The following is a 15,346-nucleotide window of genomic DNA, read 5'->3' as shown; positions in this document are numbered from 1 at the left end:
TAAATCCACTTTCTAGGAAGAAACTGAAGTTACTTTAAAACACGGGAGGGGGCAAAAGCACAGCAATTGTAATCATTTGATCAGTAGTGGATTTTATTAACAAAACAGAAAGGTGCTCCAGTGATGATGTATCCTGTCATTGCTCCCGTCATTGGGCAACATAATCCAAAGGTGCAAGCTTTTGAAGTTGTCCATAGTTCATATCATTTCTTTTTCAAATGTTGGAGATTAGGGGCCGACACCTTCACTTTGCCTGGAATATTCCTGGATAGGTCAGTATCCTATGCAAAAGAATCACATGTCCCTCTTGATTAGCTATGTTCTTACAGTATTTTTGTAGCAGCAGGAAAGCCAGATGCTAAAACAAGCAGCAAATACTAGGTAAACTTCTTTATAGTTGACAAAAAATTTAAGGAACTTAAAATTATAGGTCCACTGACCTATGAATTTTCCTAATCTGGAAGGCTATTGTGGATTTCCTAATCCATAAAGAAGAATATCTTAAATATATCCCTACTGCTAATCTCAAATGAAGAACTTCTAAGTGCTCCTAGTTGAACTTGAGATCCAGTTAATTTTCTAAGGCGGGTAGGATCTCTTCCTTATCGCTAATCCCAACTGTAGTTTTCAAAAACAATCTTACATAACTTTTTTCCCCTATGAAGACACTTCTGAGATGAAATTGTATTCTCAATTAGGAGGGATGGGCTAGTCCAGGGGTCAGCAATCTGCAGCTCTGGAGTCGCATGTGGCTCATGCCTCTGCTGTGGCTCCCTGTCGCCAGTGGGCTCCACAATTTGATAGGGCTTTTGGTTAGGACAGGTAGAGGAAAAAGGGTGCCATGCTAGGAGGAGACTCTATGGTGGGAAAACCGGACTTCTGGTCAGTAGAGGAAAAAGGACACTGCTAGGAGGAGACTCTATGGTGGGGGAAGCAGACTTCCAGTCGGCTCCAGAATTGAACGGGGGGGGGGGTCCAGTTAGAACCCTTTTTGAGTGTTAAGGTTGCTGACCCCTGGGCTAGTCTTATCAGCCCGCCACTCACACTCAATCCCAATGTTTTCAGCAAAATATTATTCATTATCTAAAAGTCTAACTTTTGTGTCATAGGACTTTGGACTTACTACTTTGCAACCCATCCCCTAATTTTCAACTTAAAAAAAACAAGAGTCTATGTATTTCAGTTTCACAGGGAGTTTACAGCCAATTTTTCTTTCTTTTTGTTCCCACAACCCTTGCTTTACAAGCAAATATTGCCCACTCTCATGCAAGACCGAAGATTAGCGCCGTGCCTGCAAAAGCAGGATTTTACCTTCACACTGCGGAAGAGATCCTTCTCCCTTGTAGTTGATTCCTTGGACTGCATGAAATTATGCAAAGCAGTCTTTGCAGCTGTTATGACAGAAAACAACACAAGGCAGATAAGCAGTTTATCTTTTGGGGGGAATTCTTGCAAACATCCCCATAGGTTTTCTATACCTTCTCAAGAGACAGCATCAGATGCATCTTGGGGGAAAGCAGTTTGTTTTAAAAAAAAATTATGTTAATGTTTAATTTGAGGAGAAAGACAGAACATTATATGTATGCATGTAAATAAAACAGAATTTAAGAGGAAAGGAGATACTGTCAACAGGTCAATAGCAGAGAGAAAATGTGTGAAAGCAAATTATTAATGGACAAGCTAAAATACACATTTGCTGATCAGCACTTCTATTAAAGGGCTTTAATAATTAACCAGCCAATGTTTCAAATATATTTTCTTACCAGGTTCCTCAATGCTTTCATGGCAGAGTTTGTAAAGTACTTGAAAACTTTTTAAAATTTCAGGAAGATATTCAAAAACCTACCTGCTTTGAAAAGTCAATCTATGTTGAACTGTATAGCACTGTCAAACATCAGGAGTTGACCACAGGAATGTTTTATGACATTCTGTATTACTTTTTACTTCATAAAACGGTTTATAAAATTTGCCAAATGTCAACTTCATGGGAACATGGGTTCCAGATTTTCAACACAGTCTGAGAGTTATCCCCTTTGAGGTACTCAGATGGAAAACTAATTGTCTTATAAACACTTTCACCCAATTAAAAGTTATGAGAAAATAACAGTTTTAGTACTATACAGCTAGGACAAATGACTGAAACGCACACAAGAAGGAATATATATTACCTTTCCCTTTCTTTTGAGTGCCTGGTGTCAGCTTGACTTTGTATCTTAAGAGAAAAAAACAAGCATGATTTTAATAGGAAGATAGCTTTCTCTGGGCAGGTACACCAATGCCAATAGTTGATGACACTCACTTGTAACCAGCCATGGCAGTGTAAGGTGCACAGACTGGAACAGCAAAGAGGAGGATGTCTTCCTGGTGAGGCTGCCCAGACAGAGAATCAAGCAGAGCTGTCCCCTCCTGGATACAGCAAAGGATGAACATGGTGAAATCATACAAAGGGAAACTGGAGACTGACCATGGATGTTCAGCTGCTCTCACTACAACAGGGTGTGCTTATTTTGCAAAGAGGTGTTATTGTCCATTACTATTGTAACTGATTGGACTGCAAAGCAATGCGGCATTGGTGAGTCGTGGTGGCGCAGTAGTTACTAGAGTACTGCAGGCTATTTTTGCTGACTACCGGCTGCCAGAAGTTTGGCAGTTCGAATCTCACCGGCTCAAGGTTGACTCATCCGTCCATCCTTCCCTTCCATCCTTCTGAGGGGGGTAAAATGAGGACCCAGATTGTTGGGAGCAATATGCTGACATTGTAAACCGCTTAGAGAGGGCTGTAAAGCACTGTGAAGCGGTATATGAGTCTAAGTGCTATAGCTATTCATGTCTTTTTTGTACTAATTTATCTCACAAGCCCAAAAATCCAAACATTAAACAAAGATGGCTAGAAACAAATTAGACTTTCCTTCCCTCACACATTCCACATTTCCATTCAGATGACGCTCCACAATATTTTTAAGCTAACGGTGAAACATCAATTGATTGGGATCCCTACAACTGAACAGGATCCAGAAATATGGAATTAGCTGCCTAATTCTTTGAGTCTTTCTTTAAAGAAACAAGGAGGAGGAAGAGGGGGGGATGCAGCATCAGCATCTCCTGGCTCTGACACCTTTTGCAAAGATGTGCTTGAAGGCACATGGGCAAGGACAGTTAGAACTGTAGAAGTCAGGCAGAGCAGGATGGATTTCTTCAGGCTGAGGTCAAATCTTCCTTGCCCTGCAAGTCACACTGACTTTCTCCATTGCTGGTGTAGCACTAAAGACCTTGGAACGATGTCAAAAATAGGCATTCCACCACCAGCTCTTTTCTACTTGAGAGGAATCATTTTTAAGTGATCACAGAGAGCAGGTACATTCAGCAGAGAACCAGATACAACCTTTAGAGCAGGGGTGTCAAACTTAAGGCCCGCAGGCAGGATATGGCTCATGGGATGCTTAGATCTGGCCCGCAGACCCTCTGCCAGTGAAAAGGGAGCTCGGGAAGGCTGCGCCCAACCCTCCCTGGCTCTGATTTCGACTGCGACGGCCTCCTGGAGCCCTCTGCCAGCAAAAACGGAGTCCAGGGAGGCTGCATGCCTCAATGGGTGACCCTCGAGCTGGCCATGCCCCACCCCCAAGGTCAAACACTACTCTGATGCAGCCCTCAATGAAATCAAGTTTAACCCCCCTGTTTTAGAGTAAACAAGGCACCATCAACTAGGAGAGGGGGAGGTTATCACAAAAACAGAAAAGCCATTTTCACTCCCCAAGCTATGATGCCCTCCCATCAAATAAAGAAATCTGAGAATATCCAACATCTTTTCTCCGCCCCCCACTAAATAAAAAACAAATAAGCAGCTCAAATTTACCTCATTTATGTTTTGGTCTTGGTCCTGCTCCTCCTGGAAGAGGCAAAGAAAACAAAACATCAAACTCGCGCCAAGACCAAGATAAAAGGAAGAACATATCTTGTGGAACTCTGTTCAATCTTATTTAAGTACCCATGATTGCTTTATTATTCATTTTACCTTGTCATCTAAATGCTCCTCCAAAGTAGCACCCTCTAACTCAGGGATTAATTCTTCTATCCTGGCACCCTGGCCAGCCTTCTGGTCCCTCCTCTGTTTCTGGGACTGTTTCTTGGCGGATTCTTGATTCGTTTTTCCTTTTTTGGTTTTCTTGGGTTTCTCCTCCTTGTTTGACCCTGCAGACTGGATATGGCAGACCAAAAGGATCAGAAGACAAATTTCACATTATATTTAAAAGAGGGGGTGGGAGTCAGCTCTATTTTTGCCTTACTCCCAACAGCTTCATGATCAGTTCCCGGTCCTCGTCATCCTGATCCTTGTATTTCTCCTTGATTTTTTTCAGCTTGTTCTGTGGGCAAAAACAGAAGGGAGTGCAACTGAAAAGTCTCTTTGCAAACTGCCTGTAACTTGACATGTTACTCTTCAACCACAACAATCCACAGATAACATAGCTTTCTGTATTTGTGATATATCTACTACAGCACAAAAACATTGTGGCTGTCCCCTGATACCACTAGACGACATCGCTAGAGCTTGCTGCCTTAGAACAGTGAGGAAAAACTCTCACCCTGGTCAGCCCTTCTTTATTCTCCTGCCATCTGGAAGGAGATATAGAAGCATGGGCTTCTATACACAAACAGGCTGAAGAACAGTTTTTATCCATGGGCTGTAAGACTCCTGAATGAAAAATAACCCTACAACAACATAGTGTGATTGACTTGCGGACCCGGTGCAATGTGCCATAGGTTCACATGGAGCAATAGGACTGGGGGTTTGTTAGTAGGATTCACTGGGCTAGATTTTTTTTTTTTGTCTTTCACTGTGAGTTGCATTGTGTTAGGGGGTTCACGAAGAGAGGCTCAGCCAATCTCATTGTACACATGTACGCTGACAATAAAGGTTGAATTGAATTGAATACAGTCCTCACACTGTGAACTGCAGACATTCTCAAGGAGGTTTGACTGATTTAAGCATCGAAGAAAGGCTCGGTCTGAGGTTTTTCAGGCAGCCTGAAACAGGCAGTTTGCCTGCAGCCACAGATTACTCAGAACGGTTCAAGGCGCAGTGATATCTGAAACATTCAGGTAAAAGGCCAGGTGACCCTGCAGAATTGCACCATTAAGAGGAATGCATCCCAGTGTACACAAATTCCAAACAGCCTGAATTGGCTGTCCCCATCATGAGGCTCCTGCAAGTCCCTTGGATTGCAAGGCGATCAAACCAGTCAGCCCTAGAGGAGATCAACCCTGACTGCTCTTTAGAAGGCCAGATCCTAAAGATGAAACTCAAATACTTTGGCCACTTAATGAGAAGGAAGGACTCACTGGAGAAGAGCCTCATGCTGGGAAAGATTGAGGGCAAAAGAAGGAGACGACAGAGAATGAGGTGGCTGGATTGAGTCACTGAAGCAGTAGGCCTAAGCTTAAATGGACTCCAGAGGATGGTAGAGGACAGGAAGGCCTGGAGGAATGTTGTCCACGGGTCGCGATGGGTCGGACACGACTTTACAACTAACGACCGACAACAATCATGAGGCCTTCCAGATGAGGCCCGATTGTTTGGAACTATATTTGTATCATATTTGGGTGATGTTGGATTGTAGGCATGTGGCATAGTTTCTTGCTGAACTCTCTGTGGTCCAAGAATCTCTAGCTTTGCCCACCTGACTGATCAATTTACCTGAGGAGTACCCAATATGCACACAGTTCAGCTTACCTTTTGTCTCCTCTTCACTGGCTGCTGCGTGCCAGCACCCTTACAATCATTGGGAGAAAGCTGGAGCTGAGGAGAATGATCTTCATCCTTCCCTTTTGCAAGATCAGAATCATCCTGGTCGCTTGATGGCTTCTTTTTCTTCAGCTCCCTAAGAGAAAGCAGAATTTCATACAATTTCTGCCAGCTAGCTAATTTATTTCAAAATATCAAGGATACTAACCCAAGTCTTAGAAGAAAGGGAAAGGTAGAGATCTCAGGCTGGCAACAGCAGCCGCAAAAACTGTAGTAAGCAATATAACTACATGCAATAGAAACTGTAGCTTATGTAGTATGGAGTCCGCAACTAACTTTCTTGTTTGTGGGACTCCATAGTACATAAACCTCTTTGGGAAGGCAAAAAAGCAAGATAAAGGAATCTAAGGGGTAATTTAGGGTCAGGAATGCATCTTGCAATAGCTGTAACTACTCAGGCAGATGCAAAACTGTCACTTAGATCTAAATGTAAATAAGTATATCTCATCCGTAGCAACTTTGAGATGTATGGTCTTCAACTCCCTTGCTGGCTAAGGAATTCTGGGAGTTGAAGTCCATACATCTTAAATTGCCAAGATGGAGAAACACTCATCTAAATGTCCCAGCTGGCCTCCTCACCTCCTCTCCTTGGCTGAGAGATGTCTCCGCCCCTGAGACTTGCTGTCACCCTACAAAAAAAACAAAAAACAAAGAGAGAGTTAGACTGTCATTGTTTCATCAGGATGAGCTGCAGCCAAGTCTTCTATTGATATCAACGAAGAGCTTACCAAACTTGAGATGTTGTCTTTCAAAGCAAATTTCAGCTGCGATCTACAATAGAACAAAGTTGGGTTGGTTTTTTTTACAAGAACAGCCTAGTGAGAAGCAAGTTTATTTATTTATTAAATACATTTTACCAAAAAGAGCTGAATGGGAAACAAAAATACTATATGGTACAATTATTTAAAAGAATAAATTAGGCTGAAGTCCTGATAAAACTCACATCCACCCACCAACCAATCCACGTCAAGTCTGTCAACGAATTGGCCACAGAATGTGGAAGAAAAATCAGGTCGTTGCCAAAAACGGCTAGAACCAAATGCAAGCAAGAGATCCATGTTTCCCACATGAAAGCTGAGTCAGATGGCAGCTGACTCCCAATATTTACATAAGGCGGCAGAAGAGAGTTTCTCAACTTACATTTATATTAACTTCCCTTACAGTTCTTTGTATACTTCCATAACAAAATATAGATCCTGATGCCCATTCTATCAGTTAGCACACTAAAGCTCTTATCTTCTTAGAACATGAGATTCGGTCACCATAGGGCCTGTATACTCTTGACAGACATTGTTTCCCATCCTTTACTGTAACATTCTTTCAGATTTTTTTTAGTTATGTGGTATGCCCCACATTTCACAAAATTACACTCTGGGCAGTGTGTAATAGTTGAAAACAGCAATTTAACAGTAACTAAGGTAAAGGTAAAGGTTCCCCCACACAGGTGTGCTAATTTCTGGCTCTAGGGGGTGGTGCTCATCTCCGTTTCTAAGCCGAAGAGCCAACGCTGTCCGAAGACGTCTCCATGGTCATGACCAACGCCGAAGGCGCACGGAGTGCTGTTACCTTGCCACCAAAGGTGGTTCCTATTTTTCTACTTACATTTTTTACATGCTTTCCAACTGCTAGGTGGGCAGAAGCTGGGAGAAGTAACGGGAGCTCACCCCGTTACACAGTGCTAGGGATTCAAACCGCTAACTGCTGACCTTCTGATTGACAAGCTCAGCGGCTTAACCACTGAGCCCCTGTGTCCCTTAACGGCAACTAGAATGCCCCAAATCACAAACATAACTGAAATCATTTTTTTTTAATCCAACCTTTACCAACATTGGTTCCAAATTTTTAAACTATTTAAATAGCTTGTTTTTTTAAAAAAAATATAGATATATTATGCTCATTGCACTCCTATTCATTCTGAACAAGAAGCAAAATTTTTAAACAAAGGTATCTGGGAAGTATTGGCCAAAAGTTTCAGGAGAGAAGTGACAAAGACTAATGTTCAAATCTTACACTTGTCTTTGGCACATATTCCAAAGGTGGTTTTGCAAAGATAGCCCTGCTTTCTATTACCTTTGGGACTGAAGATGTGAAAGATCAATGGTTGTGTCTGGAAAAAGTATCTCTGAAGCATTGCTAGTCGGTTCCTCCTCTTCCTCTTCCTCCAAAACGTCATCCTCTTCCTCAGATGATTCTTCCATGCCCAAGGCATCTCCTGCCCCGTTCCCATCACGCTCTTCATCTTGTAAATGTTCTTCGTTCTCAGGTTTCTCTTCGCCCTCCTCTTTATGAGCTTCATCATCACTGCTACTTTCATCTCCCTCCGGTGCATCTTGATATAAAGCCAAAGAAGGAACGAACAGACATTCAATTGCACTCATCATGACTTAAGGCAGGCAAGCAAACAGTCCTTGGAATTTAAAAGGAAGAAAAACTTATGGACTGAAGAGAAGGACAAGATTTGCCTGGGAGGGTCAAGAGGGGATCAAGATGTCAAAGGAAAAGACCCCATCTGAGGAAACTTTCAATTTAGAGGAATCAATACAGCTTACTGATCTCATCATTCTAGCAATCCAGAATCATGAAAAGACTCTCAGCAGAGGAAATGGCACCCTATGGAAATGGAAGCCCAGACTCGAGAAACGTCACTTTCTTTGGCAGCACTAGGTTAAAGCATTACCCAAGGGCTCTGTTTCTTCTGCTGCCAGCTCACTGGTGGCACTGGTCACCGTCTCCATGTCTTCATCTTGCACTTTGATTTTTCGCTCACCCCGGTGTCTCCAAACACAGGATTCGTCCACCTGGAGACGGATAAAGTAAGTCAGGTTTTCCTTGGATGCAGGCAGAGCTCTCAGCACTCAACCGGCTACCTCACGGGGGGGGGGGGGGGAATGAAGAAATACCTGGACCAAAAACTCCAATTGACCAACTAAGACCATGTCTCTTGAGAAGAGACTGGAGAAACATTTGTCTAAAATGGTATAGGGCACACAGGTATCAAACTTGCGGTGTCACGTTGTTGTCACGTGACATTTAACAATGTTTTTCCCGGGGTGGGTGTGGCCTGTGCATGATGCATCCGGCCTACGGGCCGCCTGTTTGACACCCCTGGAATAGGGTTTTCTGCTTCAGCAGGGGGTCGGGTTAGAAGACCTTAAAAGGATCTTAAATTTCAGTTTTACCATAAAGTGAAGTGCATTTTGTGTCTGAAAAGTATAGATTTTGAGAGAGGAGACTGGACTAGATTTTCCTTCTCAAAAAAATTAATTGATAAAGCATCACGGACACAAAACTGTTATGAAGCGATGGACAGAGGCTACTTTAAAGCCTCATTACCATCAAGAGAGTTTTAATCAGGTTCTGCTGACTGATCCTCCCCTCCCCAACAGTTCTTTTAAAAAAACCTTCCTTCAATCCACACAACATGGTCAGATTTCAAAACAGGCCCCACTAATATTAACAAAGGCTATTTTAAAACTCATTGCAGTCTGGAGTGTATGTGTGTGTTTGTGTGTGTGCGTGTGTGTGTGTGCACACACACACACACATACATGTGCACCCACACAAGAGAGAGATAGAAATACAACAAACGTAACTGAACAGACACATGTAGATGAATCTGGCAGCAGATTCGGACAGTGGGGAGGTTGGAGAGGAACATGGGCCAGTCCTGGAGTCTGGGGAAGGCTCTGATGAGGGCTCTGTGTTGGAGACAAAGAGGGGTCCAGGGCCGCTTGACAGTTATCGGCTGCCTTTGGAGTCAGACATCAGTGAGGCAGACAAACAGCTGGAACATGTTCCCAATGTGCGCATGCGCAGAGTTGCCAGATGAAGGGAACAGTTAAGGAACAAGGGTCGACTTGAGAGTAAGGCCACAGGTGGATGATGAATGGCCCCTCCCAGAGGAAATAAAAAAGGAGCGAAAGTGGAGTGGAGTTTGCAGGAGACAATTAGTTTGCTTAATTGGCTCATGACTCTCGGAGACTCCTTGCCAAGTTTTGACGATATCAGCTCTCCAAGCCAGATAAGGTCTGTGACTGTAAATCCTTCCTCGAAAGACTTTGCTGGATGTGAATGAGAGGAATTCACAGTAACTTAATAAAAAGGAATTTTTGTCGGGACAAGGAGTCTGCTTCATGGTTTGGGGAAGCCAAGGTCAGAACAGCAGACTTCTGGTACATACAAGTAAGAGCTGCTAGGATTTCACAACTTCACTTTCCTCAACCAGAAAATATCCTTTCTCCTAAAATCAACCTAGCAAACAGCAGAGTTGAATACTTGGAAGATCTCATCTTGCACCTCATTTTTATACATCCCTAAAGAAGAAACAATAACTTGAGGACATACAGTACCTTAAATAAGAAACTGAAGCCCATCATAAGATAAGAAGGGGGAAGAAAATTCTTTTTTCCTGGAAGAAAAAAAAGTAATTAGATCATAGAGGTTTCCATGAAATTCAGCTTCCTTAGAACATGAATACGAAGTCTGGTTCATAATTTCCCCTTCTCACTGAACTGGGTTATTAGCACCACAACCATCCTGGGTTGGGAAATGAACTCAGGAAATGTCTCCTTGGAGATCTTACCTCTGATCATGAAGCTTCCAGTTGTCAGATATTCTCCAGTGGGGGCAGTTTTAGACACCTGCATGGAGATTATGATGAATAAACACAAATAACATCATACACATTAAAGAGGTTACCTTATCGTAAAAGAAGTGGGAATGAGGGTTGGATATGTAACAGAAATGAATGCCAGAGTTTTGGGAAGAACAAGAGATTCACTGGTAGTCGCCATATAATGTGCTTTGACTGGAGAAGGGGGAACTAATTAAGCAACTAGAATTTTCATCCCTGGCGATTTCCAACAATTCCATAGCTTTCAGGGAAAAAAACCACAAATGTGGAAAAACTTATATGAAAATCTTTTTATTTCTGAGACCTGTATTAGAGGAGCAACACAATTAAGTCTGTTGCCACTTGTCTCGGTAAGATAATGTTCTCAGTTTTTTGGACTATTTATTCCTTTATTATTTCATTTACATTCTGTCTTTTCTTTGGAAGTAGATCAGAGGTCTCCAATCTTGGCAACTTTAGGACTTGTGGACTTCAACTTCCAGAATTCCTCAGCCTGCCACGCTGGCTGAGAAATTCTGGAAGTTGAAGTCCACAAGTTTTAAATTTGCCAAGGTTGGAGATCCCCAATGTAGATGACACTATATCAGGTGGGAAAGTCTCCCTTAATAATATCCCACAAACAGCCATCCTATGAAGTAGGATAGGCAAGAAAGAGAGACTACATCTGTGAAATTGGCCCAAATTCAGTCAATGAGCTATGTTATTGAATGAATATTTGAATATAGTCTTCCCTACCTAAATTTAACCCTTAATTGTATGCTGCTTGGAGGATGACTGGAACTGTAATTAGCATCTTTGGGAAAGGCTTCAGATTGAAAAAGGGGGAAGCCCCATATTATTCTATGGCTCTGAGCAGCCATCCCAGAAGACTCATGGAACAGAGGCTACTTAATCATCTGCACATTGACTTAGATGCACAATCATCTTGTCTGTGAAAAAAGGAAAACGAAGCAAATTCCTTGTGTAACGAGAAGAGCACAAATAAATTTAACCAGGACGGTACTGAAAAGCCTTGACTAGATCTGCGTGTCAGCACAGGAGAGGAGGAATGTATGATAAAGAACTGGACCCAAAAAAGCCACAAACTGTAAAAGCAATTACTGTGGGAAGTCATAGTAGCCTTGCAATTATTCAGTGTTAAAAAAATATGACGTGAGGTTCCAAAACAAGGCATCTGTAGAATCCTCAGTAAAATGTTTCATTTCTTAAAACTAAGCCAGAGATAGGGAAGCTCCCAGTGACTTCATTACCTGATTATGGTAGACCCACCAGGCGCTAGTGATGACCCGGGCATCCCAGGCTGCGCTGTAACACAGGGCCATTGTGCCTGCCTCAGTGAGGGTCCGTGGAGGGATACGATCTCCTGAAACAGCAAAAACAAAAATTGGCCATTATTACAGAATTTCATCACCAACTTGACTTTAAACTTCTTTTGGGTGCTAAATCCCACAATAGTCAGGAAAAAGGGGGAGTGGGGGGAACATGTGCTAGAAACTGTACTTGTTTTTAAACTGCAGTTAAAAAAAAATAAGACAGTAATTTGACTGAGGACATCAGCCTTCTGGAAAGCAGAGCAGAAAATAAACCTAGAATACAGAGCCCATTATTTGATAATATTTGGGATAAGAAACATTTAGGTGTTTCTATCATGGATATCTAAGGGATGCGGTGGCTCAGTGGCTAAGATGCTGAGCTTGTCAATCAGAATGGTCGGCAGTTCGGCAGTTCGAATCCCAAGCACTGCATAATGGAGTGAGCTCCCGTTACTTGTCCCGGCTTCTGCCAACCTAGCAGTTCGAAAGCATGTAAAAAATGCAAGTAGAAAAATAGAGACCACTTTGGTGGGAAGGTAACCGCGCTCTATGCGCTTTCTGTGTTTAGTCATACCAGCTACATGATCACGGAGAAGTCCTGGGACCACGTTGACTCTTTGGCTTAGAAACAGAGATGAACACCGCCCCATGTGTGGGGGAACCTTTACCTTTATCATGGATATATTAAAATCCATGATAAGTCAGAAAAAGTGGCATCCACTAAAGGCCAAGCCATTATTTGTTTTTTTTGTTTTTGTCTTGCTTTTGACCACAAATATTGGCCCCAGTTTAACATATTCTTTGCTTGCTATCCTATCTTAGAGGATGATGAACACGCTTGGATGAAAACTCTGACCATATGCTTCAGGGGCACTCAATAAGCAGTATACAAAATCCAACTCCTAGTATCCTCTAGTAACTGATATTCAAGAGTTGTTGTTTTTTTAAGAGTGCACACACATTGTACAAAGCTGCACTGATTTTGTCAGAAGGAACATTAGGAAATAGCAGGATAAAGAAAATGTCCCCTCCTTTCAGCTTTCCCTATCCTGATACTCTTCAAATGTGTTTGTCTACAATTCCCATCACTCAGGCGGGGGGACATCCCCACTAGGAACTTGATGTTTCCTGCTCATTTGAATCCACACTCCAAATGTTAGGAACATATAAAAGCTCTGAATGTAGCAGGCTTCCCAGAGAAGAGAGGTTTTTCAACTACATGTATCATTTATGATGGATATGAAGAAAACAGAATTTAAGTTCAATTTGTATCAACTCCAATGCAACCAAGCATTACTCTCAGGAGTACAAGCATGTTTTTTTTAAAGAAATTACTTGTTGGATAACCTCAATCAGGAATAGACCAGTTTTAAACAATCCTTTAGCCCACAATCTATTGCCCCAATGTAAGCATTAACAGTCACCCAAAGTTTTTGAAAGCAGTTAAGAGTCCCCAATCTTTAATGGGCCCTTTTCTGTAAACCAGAAGTCTCCAATCCCCAGGACACAGCCCATTACCAAGCCACGGCCCATTCAGAACCGAGACACAGAAGTGGCGGGCTTGTCCACCCCCCACAGGTCTGCAAAGCCGGGAAGGTTGGAGACCACTTCTCTAAACTCTGTTCCCTAAAACCATTACCTGATGGATTCTTAATGACACAACTGGTTGCTCCATGGAGATCAGCATGGACATAAATGTCCCCTTATATGGAAGAAACAGGAAAGATCAGTTATGATGATAGAATAAAAACAGGCACCAACTAAAGTTGTGTATACTCTGGCTTAGTTGTAACAAGATATATTGTAACATTAAAGGGATTACAAAGTTTGTGTGTTCTCCACCCTATAACAAAATTATACCATTGCATTGCTATTCCACAAGTTCATCAGTAACCCCATCCAGAGTTCCGCAATTAGCAGAAAGCTACACATTATTAATATGACTATAATCTTATGAGAGCCACTTTATTCAATGGCTTTACTTTTGCATGGCATGTCCTGTTTCTTCCTTGTTCTCTAAACTACAACAAATAATAAACACTGAGCAGCAAATAAGCATTACCTCATTATATTAATTACACATCAATACCATAGAAAGGAATGTCAGGGCTGCCTTTAACGCCCTTAAATAAATACTTAAATATCACACAGGATTATACATAAATTAACGATATTCATTAGTACTCTGGGTTATTGTGCACCAAGTCACTCACCTGGATTTAAGTATCGCTTGACAATCATTTCATTTTGTTGTTGGTCTCTTCCAGCTATAACAAGGTAATTTTCAGAGCTAACGAACCACAGGAATTTCTCAAACCTGTGGGATTACAACAAGCCAAAGGATAATATTGATATAAAGGATTCTTGGAAGGTCTTCAGTATAAGGAACATTTAGCCCACCATTTACTAACCTCAATCTCACACTCAGATGCAAAATGTGGAACAAAAGGATTAGTGCAGAATCATATTTCAGAAACTCTAAACCAGTGATGGTGAACTTTTGGCTCCCATGCCAAAAGCAGGGGGAGCACAGGGGGGTTGTACGCGGGCATGCCACACCCATAATACTATGCACACGACCCACCCACCCCGCTAACTTCTGGTTTGTCCATAGGGCCAGTTTTTGCCCTCCGGAACCTTCAGGGAAGCCTCCTGAAAGCCCCTGAAAGCTCCAGAGGGCGAAAAACAGCCTTAAAAGAAGGCCGAACTCAGCTGGCCAGCACGCACATGTACACTGCCAGCTGACAGGGCAACGCCTTGCGTGCCATGACAAATGACTCCGCGTGCCATAGGTTTGCCATCATGGCTCTAAACTCTTATCTGCAGTGAATTCTGCTTTTGCAGAGATGCAAGACAACTGCAAAGTGAAGAAAAAAATCTAGAAAAATAGCAGCAGCCTTTTCAAATCTAGGATTCTACTCCTTCCCAACTAACTGTATCTTACATTAAAAACATATTTATTTCTGGGAGCAGTGTCACCAACCTTCCATCACTGGAATAGCTTTAAAATATTGATAAATCATTTATGATAATTTAAAGGATCCACATTTTAAACCCATATTTTAAAAACATTTATATGTCAAAGAATCATTTAAAGTACTTTAAAATGCAGTATAGTAGTTAAGATATAGGAATAGTAGCAGAAAGTTTCTATTTTCTAGCTCACTGAGTGATTTGGGGTCACTTTCTTTCAGTCCAATGTAATTCAGAGGGTTTTATTGTGAGGGGGGGGGAAAGTGGAGAGTATACATATACCCCTTTGAGTTTCTGAATCAAAGACAAAATATAAATTGCACACAAATAATATCAGAGGAACAGGTACATATGAACACAAGTTGCACTTTTAAAAAGTGTTTTAAATGATAGCCATGGGATCAATCTATCTAAAACATCTCCAATTTAGGTCCTTCAAAAGTATTGGGACTATCACTGGTCATGCTGGCTGTCAATCTTTTGAGCTGACAGATATCAGGTTAAGGAACTTGGTTCTAAAATATAGCAAAGGAAGGAAAATGCTCAATTTCATCCTCTGGCCAAAAAAGAAATAAAAAAAGAAGTTGCAATTGCTATACTTTCTCTGTACTAGGCACATACCTACAG

The 15,346-nt window shown here is 41.9% G+C and overlaps 1 protein-coding gene across 1 annotated transcript in view; it reads right to left on the bottom strand.

Annotated features, from left to right (window-relative positions):
* Positions 1 to 75: 75 nt before the first annotated feature.
* Positions 76 to 15,346, bottom strand: part of NEMF (nuclear export mediator factor) — a 31,110-nt gene continuing 15,839 nt past the window's right edge. Inside the window, exons 17-33 of the mRNA XM_087728904.1 lie at positions 13,960 to 14,063; positions 13,386 to 13,448; positions 11,684 to 11,796; positions 10,383 to 10,440; positions 10,150 to 10,208; positions 8,478 to 8,598; positions 7,871 to 8,129; positions 6,529 to 6,571; positions 6,380 to 6,429; positions 5,729 to 5,876; positions 4,284 to 4,361; positions 4,013 to 4,195; positions 3,854 to 3,886; positions 2,300 to 2,406; positions 2,169 to 2,212; positions 1,312 to 1,391; positions 76 to 281 (exon numbers count right to left, since the gene is read on the bottom strand). Of these exons, the coding sequence (XP_087585030.1) occupies positions 204 to 281; positions 1,312 to 1,391; positions 2,169 to 2,212; positions 2,300 to 2,406; positions 3,854 to 3,886; positions 4,013 to 4,195; positions 4,284 to 4,361; positions 5,729 to 5,876; positions 6,380 to 6,429; positions 6,529 to 6,571; positions 7,871 to 8,129; positions 8,478 to 8,598; positions 10,150 to 10,208; positions 10,383 to 10,440; positions 11,684 to 11,796; positions 13,386 to 13,448; positions 13,960 to 14,063 (1,621 nt within the window). The 3' untranslated portion in view covers positions 76 to 203. The remainder of the gene's footprint in view (positions 282 to 1,311; positions 1,392 to 2,168; positions 2,213 to 2,299; positions 2,407 to 3,853; positions 3,887 to 4,012; positions 4,196 to 4,283; positions 4,362 to 5,728; positions 5,877 to 6,379; positions 6,430 to 6,528; positions 6,572 to 7,870; positions 8,130 to 8,477; positions 8,599 to 10,149; positions 10,209 to 10,382; positions 10,441 to 11,683; positions 11,797 to 13,385; positions 13,449 to 13,959; positions 14,064 to 15,346) is intronic.

The sequence above is a fragment of the Thamnophis sirtalis genome, unplaced genomic scaffold, assembly GCF_051295495.1.
Source record: "Thamnophis sirtalis isolate CommonGarterSnake01/CBP01778 unplaced genomic scaffold, rThaSir2_p1.2 scaffold_1, whole genome shotgun sequence".
NCBI classification, from domain to species: domain Eukaryota; kingdom Metazoa; phylum Chordata; class Lepidosauria; order Squamata; family Natricidae; genus Thamnophis; species Thamnophis sirtalis.
The sequence above is the reverse complement of the archived record's forward strand: the minus strand, read 5'-3'. Positions and strand labels throughout refer to the sequence as shown.